This window comes from Phaseolus vulgaris, chromosome 7 (genome assembly GCF_051622355.1).
Source record: "Phaseolus vulgaris cultivar YP4 chromosome 7, ASM5162235v1, whole genome shotgun sequence".
In the NCBI taxonomy this organism is placed as follows: Eukaryota; Viridiplantae; Streptophyta; class Magnoliopsida; order Fabales; family Fabaceae; genus Phaseolus; species Phaseolus vulgaris.
In genome coordinates this window covers 22,809,918-22,834,951 of record NC_143504.1, presented here as the reverse complement: position 1 = coordinate 22,834,951, position 25,034 = coordinate 22,809,918, and the positions used below count along the sequence as shown (strand labels likewise).

General features: G+C 40.7%; 1 protein-coding gene across 4 annotated transcripts; it reads left to right on the top strand.

The window, feature by feature from the left end:
* Window positions 1-16,850: 16,850 nt before the first annotated feature.
* Window positions 16,851-20,204, top strand: UCH2 (Peptidase C12, ubiquitin carboxyl-terminal hydrolase 1). Of its 4 annotated transcripts, none has more exons than XM_068622115.2 (6): window positions 16,851-16,978; window positions 17,198-17,258; window positions 17,376-17,422; window positions 18,961-19,007; window positions 19,113-19,215; window positions 19,301-20,204. In XM_068622115.2, exons 2-6 carry the CDS (start codon window positions 17,228-17,230, stop codon window positions 20,069-20,071), a joined length of 999 nt encoding a protein of 332 aa, XP_068478216.1. In that variant the 5' UTR covers window positions 16,851-16,978; window positions 17,198-17,227; the 3' UTR covers window positions 20,072-20,204. The 4 variants fall into 4 exon arrangements, with proteins under 4 accessions (XP_068478216.1, XP_068478215.1, XP_090161160.1 ...); XM_068622114.2 differs by having other exon boundaries at window positions 16,858-16,991; XM_090305034.1 differs by having other exon boundaries at window positions 16,865-16,991; window positions 19,154-19,215.
* Window positions 20,205-25,034: the final 4,830 nt, after the last annotated feature.

Sequence of the window (25,034 nt, the reverse complement as noted above, 5' to 3'; positions counted from 1 at the left end):
GTGTGGACGAGAGGCGATCGGAGGGGTACACAAGGTAATGTGAAGATGGAGGAAACAGTGTTGGGGGGCTCAGGAGTGGCCCAAGAAAAAGCTGAGAAAGAGAGAGTGATCACGCCCAGCGAGTCAGGGATCACGACCCCCATATCGGCTGGAGACTTTGGGCGGAGGGGCGATCCCCCGAACGTGGAACGCCACCCACCTAAAGGTCTATTTCAGTTGAAAATGTAAAGTAGTCGCGCTTTCGCGCTAGTATAAACAGTTTGAACAGTTCAGGGGGCACTCTTTTTCCCAGAAGAGGGTTTAAATGAGGCCACCCAATAAAAAAGAAGTTATAAGTATAAAAGTTTGCAAGTTTTAAAGATAAAATCCTCCTCGCCCCAGGCGCGAGCGCAGGTAATCTGTTAGGCCTTCCTCGCCCCAGGTGCGGGCAGGGCAACCGGTTTAAAGTCCTCCTCACCCCAGGTGTGAGTGCAGGCAACTAAGGTTCGAAAAGCCAGGGGTGCTAGTAAGCCCGAAGAAGGGAAAGGAAGGATTTCGAGAAACGCCTTTACCCAAGTGGCATAGCATCAATATTGGCGCAGTAGAACTCTTAGTCAAAAACCCTTCTCACCCCAGGAGTGAGAAGGTGGACGTATGACCCGACGTGTTAGGGGTCGATGACCTTGGGGCAGGCAAGAGGGGTTATCAAGAAACACTCTTCTCCCCAAAACAGGGCATCATCCTTGACCGATCGGTGGGGAGTCCTCTATGCACTTAGCGCTGGAGCGACAAGCAATCCAAAAAGACATAAGGTGGAGGCAGAGCGCGATGACTGATGAGTGGTTGGCTGAAGTATCCTGATCGGTTATCGGTGGTTAGAACGCTATTTGAGGAGTCTTAGATAAGTTCTTACGCGATAGGCCTAAGCAAGCAATGCCACGCCAGAACAGTTATCAAGCGTTGTTAGTCGCGATCAGAGTCAGAAGTAGAGAATTCAAGGTACAACGAAGTTTCATGCCAAGTTTAAGCAGGTTAGCAGTTAATCGTGCATGGCAAGAGATAAAAACTAAAGAAATACACAGCAGAAGAAATAGTAAGAAGAAAGTGGCATTTTATACGCAATCAGAGTTTTTACATTCAAAAGTTTATATACAAAGAGATGTAAACTAGATAAAAGATGATCAAGGGCGAACGATCTTGCCGTCCACCACCTCGAAGTCTATGGCGAATTGGGAGTAGTCAGCCTCCGGAAAGACGCACTTAACTTGCTCGAGGGCCAAGTCGAAACCCTCAGCAAAGGTATCAGCAGCCTCTTCCCAGAGCCTGGCCTTCTCAACCTCGAGCCCAGCCTTGACGGTCTCGAGCACGACCTTCTCGGTGACCAGGGTGGCATTGGCAGACTCGGCTTCCTTGAGCTTTTGATCGTTTGCTGCGAGAGCCTCCGCCATATTCACGATCTGTTGGCGCAAGAAGGCGTTCTCAGCTTCAAGTTGGGTGGCCCTCCCCGTGGTCTCCAACAGATCGGCATCAAGAGCGGCGACGGCATCCCCCATCAACATCTCCGTCTTGATGGTTTCTTGGACTTGCAGGGCAAGCCCTCTCTTGGCTTCCTCCACCATACCCTTCAGCATGTCGTTAGTGCTCTGCAGGGCCTCATAGTCGCTTTGAAGTGACTTTTTTTGGTTGAGCAGCTCGCTCATCTTACCCTCCAGCTTTTCGAGGCGACGATGCTGTGTGGAGAACTCAGGGGAGAGCACCATTTGGCGGGCCAGATGAAGGTCCACCTCGCTGGCGCTCCACTTGATTAGCTCGCGATTTTGGAGCAGTTGTTTAGTCAGTCGGAGGACCCTGGTGAGCCCTTCAGCGCTGGAGCCCGATGCTTGAAGGGAACTCTCGCCACCACCCTCGGTTGTGGTAGCAGAGTCTTGAGGGCATGGTGAGGTTGGGGGGCGAGAGGTTCCCTCCGAACGAGCAGCCCCACTCCCAGCTGTTTGAGTTGGTAAGGCAGGGAGTGGCCTGGCTGGGGGCGGGGAGGGAAGAGGGGCTGGGGAAGGAGAGCGTACAGGAGAAGCCTGTGCTTGAGGGATCCAAGTAACATCTCCCTCAAGGCCCTCGGTTCCCCTCTTTCTCCGTTGGACTAAGGGAGACCCCGAACTCTCCTCTTTGATAGATATAACGGTGGTGGGAGCCTTCACCAATTGTTTCCTCTTCTTATCACCCCTGGTCTCGGGGCCTTCAGCTGGCGCGACCGAGATGGGGGAGGCAGGGATAGGCTCGGCGGTAGCCTCCGTTCCAGAAGACGACCCGACAGCTCATCGGCTCTTAGCTAGCGCAATCAGCTTCTGTCGTCGTTCTTTGTTGGAAGTCATATCAGCATCAGTTAAACACGGCAAAGGGTTAGTGCACAAGGAGCCAAGAAAGCAAACAAGTGCAGAAAATTAATTAACATATGAAAATACGCAAGTATGGCAAGCAAGCGCGAGGATGCATGCCCAAAGAAGTAGCAAGTTAAAGGAAAGAAGAGAAGGCAAACCAATGTATTTCTTGAGCATTTCTGCGTCGAACTCGTGCTTGATGAGGGTGAAGGAGCCGAACTTAGCGCCCAAACTCAAAAGTAGGTCGCACAACTCGCGCTTGTATGGTGCCATGGCCTCCAAGCCTCGAGGTTTTCTGAACTCTACCTTGGGGACCCAGTAAAGCGGGAAGCCCTCAAGTAGAGTCGGGTTGTGCTCGTTGGAGGTGATCATGTAGAACCTACCCTTCCAATCCTTGAAGGATTGCTGGTATAGGCCCAAGATCACCCTCCCTGACACACCATTCAAGCTTACCCACGACCTATCACCTGGGTTCTTGGCCTCAAAGAAGTGGAGGAAGACGTCAGTTGATGGAGGGTGCCCGAAGTGGTTGCAGAGAATTTCGAACGCTCGGATGAAGGCCCAAGCGTTCGGATGGAGTTGGCAGGGAGCCACGTTCAGCTCGGTAAGGAGATCCTTCTCGAAGAAGGTGAAAAGAAGTCGGAGGCGCAACCTCTTGAAGATGGCAGAATAGATGAAGGTAAAGGGCACCCCATTGGTGACCCTATCATCCACACATATTGGCATGCCTCGGGGGGGGATGCACACGCCCAAGTGTGAGTCATCCTCCCTGTCAAGACCGCATGAGGGTTAGTCTGTATTGCTGCTCAGCAAGGTAGCGAGATGGTCGACGGGGAGTTGGCTAGACGTCTCGGCGAGCAGGTGGAGGGGAGCCCACTGGTACACCCGCGCGTAGTCGTGGTGAGGAGGGTGCGCACTCGTTGATGGGGGCGCACTCGTCGAAGGCGATGACGGTGCACTTGCAGAAGGTTGTGCACCAGAAGATGAAGCAAGACGAGCGGTGGTTTTCATACGAGCCATTGTGCAATAGCTACAATGGAGAAAGAAAAGAAGGAGTGAGGAGAACGAAAAAACTATGGTCGAAGGGGTTGGAGAGGCGAAAAAGACGAAAAAGAAGAATCGAAAACACAGAAAATGCAGAAAAACCAGAAGAAACCCTGGTACAGTGCAGGAAAAGGAAAAACAACCCACAACGTATGCACAGTGCAGTTATTGGATTATGCAATCGGTAGAAGGTATTCAAATATTCCATAGATAAAGAAAAGGGGTACCTTTTGTTGATTGCAAACGGTTTCTGGAAGCTTGATGTTGGGGAAGACGAATCGCAGAGAGGAAGTTCGAGAGTCTCAGAGAAGAAGTGTTGGAGAAGGTGATGGAACAGTAGAGGCGCGTAAGTTTTGAATGTAATAAACGCAAACGACGTTTCATGCTAGCCGTTGATGCGTACACGTGTCGCAAGATTAGGGAAGGAAGGCGTAACGTCACTTAAAGCACAGCACGTGATGTGGCGCGTGATGTGGCACGTGACGTGGCGTCACTTGCCACGTGGCCACTGAGGACGATCACTTAGTCTGATGTGAATGCAATAGCAAGAATACATGATTCTTTGACATTCTTAGGAACAACTTGAGTTGGTCATGAATTGGCACTTTAATTAGAATTGGATCAAGGTTCTAATACAAGAACTCACCAAGACTTTGCACCGAACCAAAGCTCACATGGAAGTCCATGTTTTATCAAATTGAATCAAACAACAAGAATGGAAGGAAAACACAATTGAATGCAGCTAATTAAAAGAAACAACCGAATAGAATTGAAAATACAGCTGAAGAAATCGAATGGAATTGAAGAACAAGTGAACTAAAACATGAACATGAAGAAGAAACAAAGCTTGAGAATAGAAAACTTATGCAGATGGAACAGTAGGTGAGTGATCACGCCACTTAGAGTGTGGATACTCCAAGATTAGTGTGTTGCCGCCACTTGAGGTTCACCATAGACACCTAAGATGAGACTTGATGAAGGCACCAAAGCTCTTCCAATTTCTCTCTCAAATTGAGTAGAGTTTTCTTACTTCAAATTCCAAATCTGATTTCTACAAGGCAAGCACCTTTATTTATAGCCTATAAGGTGCTGAAATGCAAAGTAAATCAAATGCAAATGTGCCCCTAAATGACATGTAATTTCGGCGCCAACTAGTGCATGAAGGAAGTGTGACTTTCCTTCCTAATTTGGCACCTCCTAACTCATATCTACACTCCCCCTAGCATCCCTTACTAAGTTCACACCCCCCTAAGCTTCTAATATTTCTAAACTAGAACTAAGGATGCTTTTACAAAAGAGGTTTCTTATGTTTCCCTCTTAAGCACCATCTACCAAAGATATTACAAATAAAGAAAACAATTGTCCATTATTTCCTAAGGCCTTGAACATGCTTCTTGTAAGACTTTGAGGAGGATGAATGATGTCTAGCACAGCTACCTCTTGATCCTTTTCCTCTTCTTGTCCTTGTTGATTGGCTTCTATTTGTCCTTGGCCTTCCATCATAGTCTCTTCGCTGAAAACAAGTATATAGCTCGAGACTGGGGGGCTTGTGATCCGGTCGGTCATCGGTAGTCGGTGACGTCAGCAACAGATAGCCACGTGGACCGTTCTTAATGGGACACGTGGGCCAGGGAAGCTGATGTGTCTTGGAGAGGGTCACCCAGGGGGTGATCGGTGATCAGGTGGTGATCGGTGGTCAGAAAGAATGCGCGATCATCGTCTAGATAAGCGCCATGAAGCAGAGGGCGTGGCGCAATGGGAAACCGATCGGTCGTCTGGGGTGAGTGACGGTCGTCGGGTCTTCGTGTTACGCGCAGTTAAGCTGGGAACGAGAGGCGATTCCCGGCGAGAGCGTTTTATACGAGCCTTGTGTGGCAGAGTATCAAAGAAAGGAGAAGTTATGTGCTTTGTAGTGTCGTGCATGAGAGTGGCCTAAGAGAGCTAGCAGTCAGTCGGTGATTGGTGCTCTCTTAACCCATAACGTGCATGGAGCAAAGCAGAGGTGATCGTTCACACAGTAGGTGACGCCTGGTACGTGCGCTTAGCCAAGCCACACCTTGTACTCATGCTGAGGTTGCGCGAGACACCTAGTGAAAGAAACACGCTAAGTTACTTCGTACACGAATAACTTAGGCGCGCAAACAGAGTATATAAAGGCATTCCGCGCTCAAATAAAGGGAGGTAAGATTCATTCTTGCAAGTGACTAGTTTACACATAGAGAGAAAGAGATAATCACAGAGTGCACACGAGTCTCGCTGAGATTCCTAGTTCTTAGTTCTTTGGTGGTTTTGCGTGGCTGACTTGAGCGTCGGAGTGCAATCGGCCGCTAGAGGCGCCGTTTGTTGTGTTTCGCAGGTTCGCTTGGAGCTTTTGGGAGGTGCTTGGAACGTTCTTGTGGAAGACAGAGTTTGACGTGGCGATTCTGATGGCAAAGTCATGGAGCTCTTCTCGGATTTATGATCAAGGGTGCGGAAGCTATGGATTGAAATGTGCAAGATCCTCCTAGGAGCTATGGTGATCTTGAAGGTGCATGATGTGTATGGAAAGAGGGAGGTTCGACCAGCCCTATCGTAGGTGATGAAGATGAAGATTAGGTCCTAGAAACTAGGCAAAAGCAATGTATGGCACAATGTTGGCAGCATAACATTACTCTCATTAATCTTGAAAATACAAGAGCTAGGCATCTCCTTTTATAGGCTAAGGAGGCCGTAATTCTTAAGCTAAGTGCAAATGAAATGCTAGCTAAATGTAATGTAAATGTGAAGCACATGGGTGCACATGGTCCTTTATTAGTAAAGGCTTCTAGAAACCTTTAGCTAATCAAGGTTACTGCTTCCTTAATTCTAATGTGCAGAAAATTAAACAATTGTCCACATGGTTATGCTATTTACACCTCATTTAAAGCTAAACTACACTTGATGGGCCTTCACGGAATATGTGCTATTAGGCCTTTTCCCATTCATAGCTTGATCCAAGTCTTCTTGTTCTAGACGCTCTTGGCTTGGTCTTAGACGCTCCTAGCTTGATCTTAGATGCTCCTAACTAGGTCTTAGATGCTCCTAGCTTGATCTTAGACGCTCCTAGCTTGATCTTTAGACGCTCCTAGCTTGGTCTTAGATGCTTGGCTTGGGTCTAGACGCTCTTGGCTTGGGGTCTAGACGCTCTTGACTTGGCTCTTGCCTTTCATGGAAGGTTGTGCTTGGCCCTCTTCCATCATCCCCTCCTTCTTGAAAAGGATTTGTCCTCAAATCCAATGCTTTCTCTTTAACTAGGGGGATGAGTGTGGCTGGATGGTGTCCATCATCTCCTCCTTCTTGAGAAGATCTATCCTCAAATCTTCAGGCTTGATCTCGGATAGCAGCCTCTTGCTTTGAGAACTAGGAGTGCCCTCCCGGGTCAAACGTGTACCTACGGAAATCATCAAATAATGCAGAGGTGTGAGTTTGAAAATTAATTTCACTAAGTTGCCATTTTTGTTTTTCTTTTGTGTTTGGCAACTTTTTACGATATTTCTTTTTTGATTGTTGTATGTGTTCTCTAATCATCTTATGCATTTTAAAATTTTCAATTGTGGTTACTTTCTTCTTAGTCACAAATCCTATAGGAGATGGTAACAACTCAAAAGAAGAAGCCCACATACAACCTCAAAAGTAGAAATATAAGTAGTTTTGTGAACTACTTTATGGTGTGCATGCTCATCTCTAGAGTTGTGTTTATCTCTCATGATTACTCTAGGCATAGTAGAAAGAGCTAGATTTTCAATTGTATTTTGACCATTCTTTTGAAAAATAATCTATGCAAGCCTCTTTTAAGGATTCTTCTTTTTTTTATATGTTTGCAAGTGTTCCTTTACAAAAGGTAAGGCTTTGAGGTTGTTCAACAAGACACATATTTTCAAAGGTATGTTCAATGTGCTTTCCTTATTGAATGACCTTGTGGGAAGGAACACTCTTCTCCCACGCCTTTTGTTTCTCAAGGGTTTTCTCATGCTTTTCTATTTTTACATTTTCGTCACTCTCACTAGCTTCTTTTTCTTGGCTACTATTCTCATCTTTGTCCCTTAAGATCATAGATCTTTCATTGAAACATTGAGATGCTAATTGATCATTGCCAAGGTATTCTAAACATGGAATTTCTCTAGCTTGAGTGTGAGAGATATGCTTGGATAGGTTTTGGGAAAGTTCTAGAGATGTTTCTTCCCCTCTATGGAACTCATCCTTGTCATAAGATACATAGTATGAACTTTGTTTTTGACTTGATTGTTTTCTCAAAATTTGTTTTTCAACTTTAATGCTAAGTTGAATCAAGTCATTTAAATCTTTATAAGGTAAAAGTTCAACTTTCTTTCTTATCTCAAGTTTGAGACCACTTAGAAACCTAACTATGGTGATATGGTTGTCTTCGTTAATCCTTGCCCTCTCAATATATGATATCATCTTTTGCCAATATTCTTCTACACTCATATCTTTTTGATGAAGTCCTTGGAGCTTGTCCATCAACTTCCTATTATAATGTGAGGGAATATGGCGACATCTCAAGGTTCCCCTAAGGTCATTCCAAGATGTAATGGGAGGGTCCTTGTGGAGATGTCTCTCTCTTTTTAGGGCATTCCACCAATACATAGCATCACATTGAAAACTTAAGGTAGCTAAGGGTACTTTCTTTTTTTCACTCACATGGTTGTAAGCAAACAATTGCTCTACCCTCATCTCCCAATATAGATATGTTTCTACATCTTCTTTTCCATAGAAATGAGGTAGCTCTACCTTATCCTCCTTTAGGTTTTCTTGTCTCTCTTTTCTAACTCTCCTAGGGGGTGGTTGATGATATTCATTTATCCCAAGACTTTCTTCCCCAAAAGATTCATAAACTTGAGAGCTATATGCATGAGAATGTAATTTTTTTGAATTTTGAGACTTCTCATCCTTTGCTTTAGTCAATACATTAAGTTTAGTCTCACTCTCCAATTGTCTATATGAAATTGATTGCACAGCTTGTGAAACTTCTTTCAAAAGAGTTTTTAAAGATTTTACTTCACTTCCAATAGACTTTGCAGAATGAGAAGAGGAAGACATGACTAGAGCTTTGTGTATAGAAGTGTTTTACTTTGAGAAAAATTAGGGAAGTTAAAGAAGGTAGTTTTCCAGGTAAGAGAGGTGAGTCATAATGGACTACTTAAATACCAAGTCTTTGCCTTAGCCAAAAACTATCCCTCAATGTCTTCACACAAATTTTTCTCTTGGTAAACCACTTAAAACACAATTAAGTTGGAGAAATCAAGATTTTAATGCAAGAAAACAATGCAAGCTAATTAATTAACCAAGCAAGAAGATTTAGCAAAGATTAAACAACGCAACACAAATGAAAAGCGTAGCTAATTAGGCAAGGAAATGCAATTAAAATCAATTAACAATTGCTAATTAGAAAACTCTACACTAGTCGGCCCTAGGTGAGGCTTCTTGGACACTTGGAGCCCTTGAAGACACACTCACCGTCTAATCACGTAATTAAAGAAGTAATTAACAAAAGTTAAGTTGCAAAGAAAATTAAGAAAACTCCCTTTGTTGATCTTTTTTTGCTATTGGCACTTCCTTGGTTGTCTTTCTTGTTGGGCCCTCCAAGTGTTTGTGGTGTTTTGAGAAGTGTTTGTTTCTGCCTTTGCTTTTGTTTCCCTTAGAATTAAGGACTTAATTCTCCAATTCCAGCACCTATCAAGAAGACTAGACCTTACTCAAGTCAAATTTCCACTCAAATAAGCACCAATTGAGAATCAATTCCAGCACCAAATTTAGAGGCCAAAGAATGAAAGCAAGAAACAATTTAATTGGAAAAAGCAGTACCACACAAATGGAGTTAGATTGTGACAACTAGAAAGAGTTCCAAGAATATTAGACAAGCAAATAAAGGCACTCAAATAAAGGTAGGCACACAAAATGAATCCTAAGAATAGCACTAGAATAGATTTCAAAATCAAAAAACAACACCACTGAAAAATTATTGTGGGCCAGAGAACGTGATTTTCCCCGATTTATGCTGAGCTGCCCCTTTAAGATTTGATTCTGAAAATTTATATGCAAAATATTCAAGATCTTCACTAAATTCTGGCGTTGGTTTCACTCCAAACGCATGAACCATTGTTTTTTAATAAATTTTTCAAATTCAGTGTTCAGTTACGCCAACTGTAGCGCCCAGATTAGCACACACTGTTTTTAAAATATTTATCATTTTTTTTTCTATTGATTCTTTTGAGTTGATTCTTTTTTTTTCTTTTCTGTAACACCTCAATCTTGCATAATTCAGATAATCAAACATTTCCTATGTAGGGAAATAATTTTCTGAAACAAAATAGCCAGCACAGAGTATGTAAAACAGGGGATTCTGTAAAAACTGGAAAAAACAGCAAGAGACCAAAAGATAAACACAATGGAATTGATGAAAAAGGAATTTGTGTAGATCTAAACACAAATATGAACTCAAGCTAAAAATAAAAGGCACCAAAAGATCAAAACACAGCAGATTCAAAACAAATATTTAGACCAAAATCAAGAAACAAATAAGCCAAACAAAGTACTACTTATGATTTGATGACATTTTGGAAAAACATGACTAGACAAAACACATATGGATTCAAAAATTAAAAGACTCAAAAACCATAAAAAGAACCAAATAAACTTGCAATAAAGACTCAAATACCTAAAATAAAAACAGCCACTCAAAGGTGTATGGAATCCTACCAAAAATTGCATAAGGATTGCTCAAGATCAATTAAGCAAAGTGCACCGATTGGATTTTCCAAATAGCACACCAAAACAAAGTAAAAATTAAAAACAGCAAGACAAGTATGAAAACAAGATGAACAACATGAAATAAAGAAGAACTCAAAATGAAAAAAGACCAAGAACTACTCATCTTTGAAGAACCTATGCTCATGATACCAAATGATGGCAAAGTCATGGAGCTCTTCTCGGATTTATGATCAAGGGTGCGGAAGCTATGGATTGAAATGTGCAAGATCCTCCTAGGAGCTATGGTGATCTTGAAGATGCATGATGTGTATGGAAAGAGGGAGGTTCGACCAGCTCTATCGTAGGTGATGAAGATGAAGATTAGGTCCTAGAAACTAGGCAAAAACAATGTATGGCACAATGTTGGCAACATCACATTACTCTCATTAATCTTGAAAATACAAGAGCTAGGCATCTCCTTTTATAGGCTAAGGAGGCCGTAATTCTTAAGCTAAGTGCAAATGAAATGCTAGCTAAATGTAATGTAAATGTGAAGCACATGGGTGCACATGGCACATGGGTGCACATGGTCCTTTATTAGTAAAGGCTTTTAGAAACCTTTAGCTAATCAAGGTTAATGCTTCCTTAATTCTAATGTGCAGAAAATTAAACAATTGTCCACATGGTTATGCTATTTACACCTCATTTAAAGCTAAACTACAATTGATGGGCCTTCACGGAATATGTGTTATTAGGCCTTTTCCCATTCATAGCTTGATCCAAGTCTTCTTGTTCTAGACGCTCTTGGCTTGGTCTTAGACGCTCCTAGCTTGATCTTAGATGCTCCTAGCTTGGTCTTAGACTCTCCTAGCTTGATCTTAGACGCTCCTAGCTTGATCTTTAGACGCTCCTAGCTTGGTCTTAGATGCTTGGCTTGGGTCTAGACGCTCTTGGCTTGGGGTCTAGACGCTCTTGACTTGGCTCTTGCCTTTCATGGAAGGTTGTGCTTGGCCCACCTTACGGCTTTCCATACACAGATGATGCTGGTTGGGGGCTCCGATGCGGTGCGGTGCAAGTTGTTCATGAGCACTTTGGCAAGAACGGTGATGGACTGGTTCGTCAGCCTCATTGATGGCCATGTAACGTCGTTCTCGCAACTCACAAAACTGTTCAGAGCATAATACATCACGAATTGAGCGCCCCCCCCCCTCCCCCCGTCAGTATCCGATGACCTCTTTGATGTAAAACAGTATCAAAAAGAGTCTTTGAAGGAGTTCCTCCACTGTTTTGGAGCGCAAGTGGTAAGGTTGAACCTCACAGAAGAAAAGATGATGGTGCACGCGTTTAGGAAGGGCATCGTGCCGGGACCCTTCAGCTAGTCACTCATCCAAAACAACCCTGAGACCTTCGCCGAGATAAGGCGCCGGGCGGTGGCCCATATAGCAGCGGAGGAAGAAGTTAGTGAAAAGCGCACATGCGTGGTCTCCACGCAGCCGCGCGTTGCAGGTCGTCCTCAAACCCTAAGGGTCCACGAGGCGACAACAGAGATGAAGACTCCCGTGAAGCAGCAACCCTATCAAAGGCCTAATATGAGGGGGTGCGGGAGAGATAATGTGCCGTCAAGGCACGACTTCATAGTGGAATTGAAAGACCTCATCGCTATCCCAAACATAGCGGAGAGGATGAAGGTGCATCCCAAGACCTCATCAGTATCCCAAACATACGACCACCCCATACGCAATTGCTTAGCGCTGGGACACCAGCTAGACGAGTTGGTGAAGAACAATCTCCTAAGAGATTATCTGCAAGAGAAACAGGAGACCGAGGACGTGGCGGCAATAGGGGGTGGTCCGGGGCATGAAGTCCCCGTGCATGGTGAGGTCCACACCATCGCATGAGGGTTCTCGGGTGGAGGTTGTACCGCCTCTCAGCGAAGGAGATATGTGCGAACAGTGATGTCGATGGAAGCACAGAGGACCAACGACGCCTTCGACGTTGACCTGGTTTTTACCAAGGCCGACCTGGAGGATGTCATACCCCATGACAATGATCTGGTGGTAATCTCAGTGGTAACCACAGGAAGGAAGGTGCACCGTGTGCTAGTAGATCAGGGAAGCTCGGCAGACGACAACCTCAACAAACTGCAACTATCTCCTGACATATTAAGGCCCTATGGTGGTTGTCTCTACGGTTTCGCAAGAGACCAGGTGGAGGTGCGGGGATACTTGGAGTTGAGGACCAGCTTCACAGATGGCACTGCGTCACGAACGGAGAGCATTAGGTACCTTGTCGTCAACGCCTTCTCTGCTTATAATATGTTGTTGGGTAGACCAACGGTGAATAGGTTGGGAGTGGTACCATCGACAAGGCACATGAAGATGAAGCTACCGGACCTGACAGGAAAGGTGATTACTATCAAATCAGATCAAAAGGAGGCCAAGCGGTGCTACGAGAACAACCTCAAAACACGGTGAGGGATATCTGTGGTCACTAATGGACCGCCGTACATTGAGGAAATTCCCCTGCCCAAGGTCAGTTTCTCCAAACCCGATGAGACCATAGCAGAAATCGCCTGCAGGACCAAATCTGATTCGTTTGGCAACTACGGGGAAAGAGAGATTGGAGAGAGAGTCTCCAACCTAAGCAACGTCCCCGGCCAAACGGCGCAAACCCCGGTTGAGAAGACCGTAGAGTCCAGAATTGAGGTAACCAGTGATGATCGACTAGGCGATCGGTTCGACCCTATAACAGAGACAGGGTCAGTTTCAAGGTCTTACACACAGGGGAAACAGAGTATGCTAAAAAGCCTGGAGAGAAACACCAGGTACCAAGGAATATAGCCCCGATAGTTTCACACCCGGTCACTTCCGTGTGGACAAATTCCCTCAATATAACAAAGATCTTTGGGACGAAGCAAACAGGACTTAAGGCGCTGAAGCAGGGCTCGGTTCCTTGCACATGGAATGCAGCTGATTTCAAGTCTTATTTCAGTTGAGCAAGGATATTGTACATGGTATTAGAGGATACTTTTTTTTTCCCTTACAAGAGTTTTTTAATGAGGTCCCCATATAATTACGGTTGAAATATTTTCTCGAGTAATGTACAATTCAGTTAAGAACTTGTTTTCCTTGCGTTAGAGGTCTTGTGAGCAGAGAGGTAGGTTCAGAGAACACCTCCCCTCTCGAGTGAAAGTGCCAAGGTTGAACGAAATAGTTCGCCAGATAAATCCTCCTCGCCCTTGAGCGAAGTTGAGGTCAGTTAAGGACTTTGCGTTAGAGGTCTCGTGAGCAGAGAGGTAGGTTCGTGAGAGAACACCTCCCCTCTCGAGTGAAAGCGCCAAGGTTGAACGAAATAGTTCGCCAGATAAATCCTCCTCGCTCTTGAGTGAAGCTGAGGCCAGTTAAGCATTTGTTTTCCTCGCGTTAGAAGCCTCGTGGGCGGAGAGGTAGGTTCGTAGAGAACACCTCCCCTCCCGAGTGAAAGCGCTAACGTTAAACGTAAAAGTTACCAGTTAAATCCTCGTCGCCCTCGAGCGAAGCTGAGGTCAGTTAATAGTTATCAGTTAAAACCTCCTCGCCCTTGAGCGAAGCTGAGGTCAGTTGAGAATTAACTTCTCTTGCACTAGAAGCCTTGCGAGCAGAGAGGTAGGTTCATGAAAGAACACCCCCTCTCGTGAGTGAAAGTGCCAAGGAAGAAAACGTCGAGGCTAAATGAAATAGTTCGCCAGATAAATCCTCCGCGCCTTTGAGCGAAGCCGAGGTCAGTCGAGAGTTTGTTTCCCTTGCGAAAAGCGCTAAGGAGGAACAACCTAGTTCATAGTTAAAACCTCTCCTCATGATAAGGGGAACATGCAACAAAACACTAAAAGAAATGTCTTGGCACCAGGCACCATGACAAAAGTAGTTATGAGAGTCAAAAAAGAAGTTCGCCATACAGAAATAAAAACAGGTATGAGTTCGGGAAAGTAAAGGTTGCAGACCGATAAAAGAGTTTGTGCATCAGCCAAATACAAATCAAGGAAGGACCCTGGGAGCGATCTTCCCGTTTTCAACAAGATTCGACGCGGTGAAGGGCGTAATATCCACCCCAGGGTGCACACAAGCAACTTGGGCAAGAGCATCTCTGAATCCCTCGTCGTAAGGGTCGAGAACGTCTCCGATCAGCTCAGCCTCAGCTTCTTCAAGTGTGGGCGAAGGCGCACTGACAAGAGGTTTCCACGTCTCTGGAAATCCCATGGAGACTAGTGAGAATGTCAGTTAACGTCGCTCGTTTTTCCTCACTTAGAACCATACATGCGCACACATTCCAAAAGAAACATGGAGATAAAGCATGCAAATGTGCGGAAGAAAAGCTCAAACACGACGTTACTATAACAAGAATCTGCACCTCTTAGAGTTTGGGGTTTCTTGAATCAAAGGAAACCCAGAAAGTGAGGGTGATTGATGCAGAGATTAAGTAACATAGGCAGTTATCCAGAACCAGAATCAGTAAACAGGTGTGAATGGGAATCAGAGTTCATACCTACGGTCGATAGCGAGAGAATGTGAAATGCATAAAGGAAGCGCGAGAATGCTTGTGGAAGAAGGTGAAATGATCAAAGGGTTTCAGAGAATGATGTAACAAGCGATTGGACGCACGCGTTTTCTAGAATTTAAAAGCAAACAAAGAAGCGTAAGCGACGTTAAACCCTAGCCGTTGATCAAAGACACGTGCGTATTGATAAGACAGGCCTAGAAAGACGTCATTTTGGCGTCGTATTTACGTCCTGTCGCACAGAGCCACGTAGGTCATCCAGGGCAAGGACTTAGCCTCTTCGCTAAACGAGTTGCAGCTCGAGGCTGGGGGGTTTGTGTACCGACCAGTCCCCGGGCGTTGACTAAACCACTGGTAATGTTGGTGCCACGTAAGCGGGTCCCACGAGCAGCGCGGACCAGTACCTCGCGAAGCACGTGCGCCAAGGAACCAAAAGTGGTTAGACATCGGTCATCAAAATGTACCGACTTGCCACTATACAGCGTGGAAAGGTCGGACATCGGAAACTCAAACAGTAGAGATGGGCCACGAGAAGTGGATCCCAGATCGCGCACCAGTTATCAGTAAGGGAGAAGCCTAGATCACGAGTGCCCATGCGTGTAGAGTGGACGACACATTTTGGTGTGACACAAAGTATAGAGCCACTGGAAGGATGTGGCATGCAAGGGTCACGTTCTGGGGCGAGCTGCATGTATGGCACATGAACAGCTAGGGCACTCCCAGAGGCGGGTGACCCCAGAGATCAGGTGCACGAGGAGACATCCAGGTGGTCATCCCGTCAGAGGTTGCACTCTAATTAGAGACCCCATGCGCTAGGTTATCCTGAGAGTAAGGTAACAACTGTGTTGGGCCCACCCATCAGAAAGGCCCATTTCAGGTAAACAAGAACCCTAGTTTCAGTCTATAAATAGTAAGTTAACAAACTTGACAAGGGAGAGTTCTTTTGCGCCGTAACACACACAGTAGCAAGATTATACAGTTTTCGATGTTTCCTAGCCCTAGTACTGACTTGAGCGTCGGAGTGCAAATGGTCGCTAGGGCGCCCTTTGTCTTTGTGTTTCAGGTGTTCATCACAGGAAAGGCACACACGAACGCAAGGACTTTGGACCTAAGAGTGACGTAGGCGTACAAAGGCGTTTCGAGTCAACCGGTAGGAACAATTTTCTTAAATTTAAAAAAGTGCAAATGAATATTCCACATCTCTAAATCAAAATCATTCAGAATCAAACAATCAATACTTACAAAATCTTACACTTCAATTATATCATAATACATTTCAACTCATTCATACTACCATTCAAACACTTCCAACCTCAATCAAAACACATTCATTAACTTTTCAAATTCAACATATATTATACAAAATTATCAAAATAAACAATTTCACATCTAATTTAACTTAGTACACTACTCAAAAGAAAACAATTAGACAAGGAGATTTTGAAACTGGTGACCACATCACCCCACAGATCTTTTAGCCTAGAGTTTTATTGAAAATTAAAACTAATTTCCCTCACCTAAAATTGAGTAGGTGGGCTCACAAATAACTCAAATCCTATAAATCCCAATAATAGCTTAACCTGCGACACAGTCATGATAAAAAAATCTAATTATATCACTAGAACTCTAAACTAACAAGGACTAATCCTGAAACTCTAAAATTCACATGCAACATACCAACCAAACCACCTAAAGATTAAAAACCAACTCAAAGAAAAATTAACAAAAAATGAACTTACTCTAACTGAATTTTTGATAAATAAGTCTTGTAGTAATTACTATTAGGAGTCACATAACGGACTCTGATCATATGATGATAAATGTGTTTAGAAAGCTAGAGAAAAGATAAAAAAAAGAAAAAGAAAATAGAGAAAAAAATTCTTTCAAATAAGACTTGAATAATTAATTTTTTTATTTATATGCTATTTTTTATTTTAATAATTTAATAATAAAATATTTATATATTATTTAAAATATAAGAGTTCTATTTTATACCTATTTTCTTTATCCTTACATTTTATCTTATACATTTCTTTCTCATTATACATTCATATATTTCATTATACTTTCTATCTAAACTACTTAGTGTAAATTTAAATACAATTAAAATATTTAAGACATTTATTTCAGTTATATTATAATTTTGCTGTTAAAAATATTTATTTATAATTATTTTGTTAAATTTAAAAAAGTGTAAATGAATAATGTGATGGCGTGGGTGTTGTATAAACCCTTGGCAGTGAGAAGGATGGAACAAAAGCAGGAACTGAAATTACAGTGCCGAAGCAAAAGCTTAACTCAGCGGGCTTCAAAGGGAGAGAGTAAGTAACCGAGGTACCCTTTCTCCCTTTTCTGTCGTTTTATTGCGAAAATCATTCATTCGTAGCGTCGTTTCGTGTATCTATGTGGAATATCTGTGGTTCACTGAAAGAAGATTAGGAATGGGATTTGTTTATCTCTGTGCCCATAAGCGAGACTAAAATTAACCTTGTTTTTTCAAGAATCGTACACGTGAATTTGAGTTCTTGGTCCCTTTCTAGTTCGCAGGTGGCTTCTAACAATTTAGAATCATGTCCTGGTGCACCATTGAGTCCGATCCCGGTATGCAAAGTTCATGGCATTTTTACTAGGGTTCTGGGTTCATGCAGTATTTTGTTTGATATAGATGCTGATTGGCACATTGTTTTAGAGTTTGATTTTGCTTCTTTTTTTCCCCAGGCGTGTTTACAGAGCTTATTCAGCAAATGCAAGTGAAAGGTGTACAGGTATTTTTGTTGGACTTATTTTATTTTTCATTGTTTTTAGCTTGGTCTTGATGTGGGATGTTGGTTTTTGTTTCTTGTTTAGGAGATTTTGCTTCCCTAGGGGTGTGGTTGGGAATTGGGTTTTGAAGGGTAAGGGAACGGGACAACAATTTTTTTATTTTTTATAAATTAATAAATATTCCCAATTTTAATTATCTTTTAAAATAACATGATATGTTTTTTATTTTTTTTTAAACATTGCATAATTGTTAACCTGGAATTAATAAATTACCCTCCCCTGCTTGTCCCTCTAAAGCCTAACTCCCAAATACTCACAAAACCTAACTCCCAAATACACACTGAAAGATTTATTGGGGGATGTATTGCATTCCTGGGAATATTATGCTTAGGAATATTATTCCCATGAACAAATTTGGTTGGCATTTAGTATCAACATTACAGAGATATTTAATTGACAATTTTTTCTATTTGTTAGTATTGTTGTTCAGGTTGGTTTTTGCGAAATCTTTGTTTTGCAGTCTGTTGTGTACTAGCATCTATAATAATAACCTGTTGAAGAGAATAGAGGGAGAATACAACCAAGAGAAGCTAAAATATCCTCCAAAAACCTTATAAAATGATACAGAAGTAAGATGAACAGAATAAAGGTTGCCGAGCCTCTAGGTAGATGGTAGCTAACTCCCTTGAAGCAATCATGAACCTATGAGCACAGCAGCAATAAGAATAGATTAACACAACCTATCGTGTAATAATTTTAGCAGTAAAGAGACTTTCCTAAAGATGCAAGCATTTAATCCGACCAAATTCACTAAAGAACTATGTAGACTTCACATACTCTTTCGAAAATGTCAGCCTCCTTGTTTTCTCAAAATTTGTAATGAAGTAATGAACCATCAGAAGTGCCTCCAAGCTCCAAAAGGACACTCTCCGCTCAAACAGATATGTTAAAAGGTTATCGCATGGTAGATGAGCTTAAACAATGAAAAGGGCTGCAGGTCAATCTAATAGCAATAAAAAGTGGAGTTAAAGAAGATGATATTTGTAGAATTTAAGGGTTTATGAGGAGGTGGAATACCTTTATCTGAAATTAGATTTCTCATAAAAGTTCTCTGGGCAAGCGGATTGCTTTTCGAACTGGAAAGTATGACCTATAGGGAAAATGAGAAATTATGCTGTGGAAGTGGAAGGGGAAATGGACTGTTTTTCTACTTCTGCATGTCCTTAGGAAAAGCTTTTACACTGTCAAAAAGGATTTATATTCCTGGGCACGAGTGAAAAAAACATTGTTGATTGCCATTTTTTGCCAATTCAGGGCATGGTTGTTTGGAATTATTCTGAGTCTGTTAATATCAGACTTGGAAACTACTAGAAAATTACAATTTGAATTTTTCAATTCGATGACCATGGAATTTATTAAATTTGTTGATCCAAAATAAATCTGATAAATTCTAGGGCATATCAAAATAAAAAAATTTCCTTTTGGTTCTAGTTAGAATATTTTTTGTGCATGCTTTCCTCAGTCCTATATGCCTTGGCAGGTTGAGGAACTATATTCTTTGGACATTGAGTCTCTCAACAGCCTAAGGTTGGTGTGCTATTTCAGCTAGTTTTGAACTTACATATATTGCGATAATTAATTTATGAATGTTTGCCTTCTATCTGTCTTTGGGGATTTTATTCTCGATTTCAGGCCTGTTTATGGGTTGATTTTTCTTTTCAAATGGCGTCCAGGAGAAAAGGATGACCGAGTCGTAATCAAAGATCCCAACCCTAACTTGTTTTTTGCTAGCCAGGTTAATTGTTACTTCTTTAATAATTGAAATCCAAAATCATAATTGTTTTCTGCGTGATTTTACTGATCTTGTGGTTCATTTGTAGGTAATAAATAATGCTTGTGCAACCCAAGCGATCTTGTCCATTCTTATGAATTCACCAGATATTGACATTGGTCCAGAGCTGACAAAATTGAAAGAATTTACCAAGAACTTTCCTCCTGAACTAAAAGGTTTGGCCATCAATAATAGTGAAGCCATACGAACAGCCCATAATAGCTTTGCTAGGCCAGAACCTTTTGTTCCTGATGAACAAAAGGTTGCCAGTAAAGATGATGATGTTTACCATTTCATAAGCTATCTACCTGTTGATGGGGTGTTATACGAGCTTGATGGATTGAAGGAGGGTCCTATCAGCCTTGGTCAGTGCACTGGTGGGCAAGGTGATTTGGAATGGCTGAAGATGGTGCAGCCTATGATACAGGAGCGCATTGAAAGGTATTCCCAAAGTGAGATAAGATTTAATCTCCTGGCAGTGATCAAGAACAGGAAAGAGATGTACACTGCTGAGCTGAAGGAGCTTCAAAAAAGGAGGGAGCGCATTTTGCAGCAGCTGGCAGCATCAAAGTCGGATAGACTAGTGGACAATAGCAATTTTGAGGTACTGAACAATTCCCTCTCTGAAGTGAATGCTGGGATTGAAGCTGCTACTGAGAAGATCTTGATGGAGGAAGAAAAATTCAAAAAATGGAAAACAGAAAATATTCGTAGGAAACACAACTACATACCCTTTTTGTTTAACTTTCTAAAGATTCTTGCTGAGAAGAAGCAGCTGAAGCCCCTCATTGAGAAGGCCAAACAGAAAAGCAGCCCGTGAAGAATGTTTAATACAAAACCTTTTATGTGGATTTCCCCGATATGAGTATCACGTTGCACTTGGTTATTTTTTTAACATTTTGTTAAGTACTGATGCACAACCCTCTTTGGTAAAGATTCATTAGTTCTATTTACTATTGGTTCTGGGTTAAATAATATACTGTTAGGGGATGAATTTAATCTTCAAAGCAAATCTTTACTCCCCCTCCTCGTATTCTCTGTCTGCAGTTGAAGGACATAGTTCAGGAAGACTGGTGATATCAAACTCCTCCTGTCCTCTTTACTAGTGAATAAGAGACATTTCCGAAATATTTAAAGAAACCATCTCACTGATCTCACGAAAACATCTCACAGATTGTTTGACATTCAGAGGAATATGAAACATGAATGTTTACCGTGAAAATTTGATCCGTAAAACACTGGTTTTTCAATTTCAGACTATCGATGCTTTAGGGTCTTGATTCTCTGGCTGCCCCATAAATGTCTTAATTCCACATTTGCCCTTCAGTAAAAAAGTTAAAAAGCATGAGGCATTGGTTGTGGAAGTGTGGCGGTGTTGAAGTTGTTGGTTATTGATTGAAGAGAGTGAGTGTTGAAGGCGCCAGTGGTGGTTGTGGTGGGTTGGGTTGGTGATTGTTTGTGACAATCTGAGGTGAGTTTTCAGCGATGTGTTTTTTGTCTTAACATTTTTTGTATATGTGAATGTGGGTATTTTGGATAGGGTAATCTGGTGCATCTACGGATTGCATAAGCATTTTAAAAAAATAATTACTTTTTGATTTGGATAATTTGGAACTCCAATCTGGATTCGGATTAACATATGCGAGATGCGGATTACTAATCCAAATCCGGGTTAGAAGTTCTGAATTACCTGATCTGAATTTGGTGTTAAGGGTGTTTATTAATGGATGACTACTGGACTATCCAACCCAGGTTCTGGAAAAAAAAAACAGTGGCGAAATGACCTTCATTGAACCACACAGTGCAAGAGAACAATCCAATAAACACAAATATTGACCTGTACAAGCATACAATCACAAGCGAAGGAGCAAAACCTTTGAATCTCTATCAAGAACCACCACAAATGAGACCTTGAAGGTGTTTCATGATGCAATATAGCTTGGGGGTCCCGTGGGGTGAGAGAAAAGAATAGAGAGAATAAGGTGAAATTTGTTTAGAGTTTTAGATTTTTAATTTTTTATTGAAGGAAAAAACAGTAATTTCATATTTACTATTGGGGTGCCTAAAAAACACATGGGTGCAGGAAGAAGCACCCTGATTCTCTTTACAACTGAGTTGGATATATGATAATGGACCAGGCATCTTTTAAGTTTTTTCGTTTTCTTCCTGCACCTTTATACTTTTGGTGAAAGTCATATTTAACTTTAATGAAATTAAAATTTAAGTCCAAGTCCTTGCACCCTCCAGTCTCTTCTTCTTCCTGAATTATATAATTTAAAAGTCATTTCTGAATTAAAAAAATAACTTTTCAAATAGTAAAATTTAAAAGTTAACTTTTTATTCTGAATTGTATAATTAAAGTCATTTATAAATCCAGAAAATAAACATATTTTTGAAATTAAAACAAATATGAAGGAGTATGAAGAAAATATGGAGTAGCAAATTTTTGGTTAACTTTGGTCCAAGTGTGCAACCGATTAATATTTGATCTTGTGTAATGAAATTGCAAATTTACAGGTATACGTTTGCATGAAACCTTCCCGTTTGTAAAAGGAAGTATATAAAATATAAATTGCGAATCACTCCAACCTTGCTGTTGTATTATTAGTGGGTGGTATTTGGAATGATCGTTATATGATTTAAATTAACACAAATTAATAACTATAGAGGTATTAATTACCGCCAATTGTGTGGCTTGCAAATAAAAAATATCCATAATTACGAAACAGATTTATCTAGCGCAGCACCAACCAAATATTTAGAACGGAAAAATTCGTTCATGGACTCATGGAATACTTCATTAGCATTAGCATCACCACTCCCTAAATATAGTAAAATTTATAAAAAATGTGCAATTCACTTTTAAAAATACATTTAATTGACAAATAGCAAAAAAAATTATAGAAATAAACATGAGTCAAAGTTGTTAATGGTATAGGTAACATCAATTGAATTCATTATCTACTTCTTTTTTTAATTAATGTTGTCAACTGAATTGACAACGATTTCAGTTTAAATAAATTGTGAAAAAATTAAACACTGAGTTGACAACTTAAATGTATTTTATCTGAATTGAAGTTGTCAATTTTGTTAGAAACTTCAGTTGAATTATTTTTAAATAATAAATATTATTTTTAATTAAAAAAATATAATAATAATTTTAAAAAATTGTTTAAAATTACATTAAGTGAATAAAAATACTTTGAAAATTTGTATTTATAGATAAATAATATTAAAAAACATTAAAACTAAATTTTGTTTTCAAAAAAAAACAAAGTTACTTTAAGTTGAATTAAAAATAGGTTGTATAATAAATATAAAATATTTAGTACTTTTTAAATATTTTTAAAATTAAAAATATTTTTGTTGTTTTAAAAAAATTGAAATTATGTTCGTGAATTAGCATTTATAGTTGATACAATTATAAATAAAAGGGATAGCGTTTAAACAATATTTATAAAATGATAAATAAGTACAATTTATACATGATTAAAAAATAGGTTGTAATTTCAGGTTAGGGATGAAAAATAAAGTAAACTAAATTAAAAAGTGAGAGGAAAGGCAGAAGGAGGATAGGGGTTGATTTGTCAACATGATTAGAAAAATAGAAATGTTGAAAAAGTTGTCATCTATGAGAAGTTGTGTCACAGGGTGATCTTCTTTGTTGTCTTCGTGGTCGTCCTTGTGGCTATTGTTCAGATGGAACGGTAGGAGGGGACGTAGGTGGAATGTCATCGTCAGTGCCTTCGACTTCATTGTCCTCACTCTGATTTCAGACACCTGTGAAGACATTGTAGGTCGATAATACTGCATGGATGACATTGGATTGTAGACAGATGGGGCGCAGGGGGGGTCACGGTAGAGGTTGTAAAGGGATTTGATGGACCAACAAAAAATTGTTTGTTGAGATGAAAATATTGAGTAGTTGAAAGGTGGTTGATGGAATGACATGTGAGGTTAATCCCTGTATCTGAACAACTGAGTTGGGTGAACACCTGACAAACGAAAAAATTGTTGTTGAAACGATTCAACTTGAGAAGAAGACCCGACATGATGTTGATAGTGAGGTTGTGTAGTCTCATGTGGCATATCATACTGTTTTGAAAATATGTGTTAATTTTGCATGAGTCAATAAAGAATAATAAATGATTTTGTAATTGAACTTACATCGTCATTATACGGTGACTGTATAGGCGAAATGTAGTGGATAATATGGTTGATGTATCATTGTATGTATGTTGACTTGTCATGCAAATGATCATTTCCATTAAACTGATTTTCCTGAATTATACGATTATAATGGTTATAACACATAGTTATCCATGGGGCAGGATATTGTGGCTAATATCAATCAGTTTGTCCTCTCATATCTTCTTTGTGAAGTTGATTAAGGTTCAATGGGTCACTTGGAATACTCTGTCAAAATCCAAATTGACGCATAACCTTATGAACATGATGAAATTCAACCGTTGTGAAACATATGAGAGGAACTACCGCCCGTGCAATTGGGGAAAACTCAATAGTGATCAAAAGCCTAACATAATCCACTTGATATGGAGTCCAAAGAAACTGTAAATAAATGTTTGAAACATCAGTAATATGAAATTTTCAGTTAAAATGGTATGTTAGTTTATATATTGTTTACAACCTCTCTAGCTTTAATGCTATCAAACATTGCTTGTATTTGGGGAATAGTGGTTCCTCATGTATATGTCCTATGCATCCTCCAAGTCTACCTAATGTAAACAAAGAAATATAAAGAAATTTACAATTAAGATAACTTGAGTTGAACTTTGTTTTCTTGTCTCGAAAATTAATACAAAAATAACATACCTTTTCCCGAGTGGGAAACCAACGCCTTATTCAACTTCTTCATCAGTTAATGGTTGAAGTTGTGGAGAAATGCGTGTTAGGCATTCCCACGCCCAACACTGTAAAAGCAGCATGCAACCACCGGGATTACTAGTGGTGATTTAGTATCTTTGTGTGAGTAGTTACTCATATTTGTACCACCCGCTACAACGGTGAAAGGAAATGCAATTAATTTGTCATGTCTTAACAACACTTTTCAAGAACTGCCACATCATGCAATCGACGATGTTATTGCTCAACATGCTCGAGCCCACATATTAACACTTATTGGAAGCCTATTTATGCCTGATTCATTAAGGTACATATAATGTATATATTATTGTTGGTTGACTTAAACAACTTCAGGAATTATAGTTGGGGGTTAGTTGTATTGGCTTCTCTCTACCGTGCGCTTGATCACAAAATAGACTTTAATCAGGATAATATTGAATCTTACATATGAATGTTAATGCAGAATTTTTCCTCAAGAGCTTGTCTTCCTCTGGGAGTCATCCATGGATGTCTAGATTGTAGTAATTTCCAAAAGGTCTATTTATAAAATATACATGATTTATTTCTGTTAGAAATTAGTATTAGCCTCATTATTGATGAATTAACTATAATTGCCTTCATTCTCCTCTATTACTTAATGTCAAGGGTTCAAAGTAATATGAAGAGGAAAAGGAGAAGATGCACCAGAATGAGAGTGGATAATCGCACTATTTGTTGCCCTTATTATATGTTGTTCTGCTTACATTTAATTTTCTATCACTTCCAGGTGCTTTATGGAGCTGATCTAGAAACTGGAAGCATATTGTTATAGAGTTGTACCAAGACTTCTATATCACATGATAATTTGTTGCTTGGGGCTGCAAGGGAAGAAGTACGAGCTCAATGGGAGCTTAATTTGCTGAAAAAGAATACTTTGGATA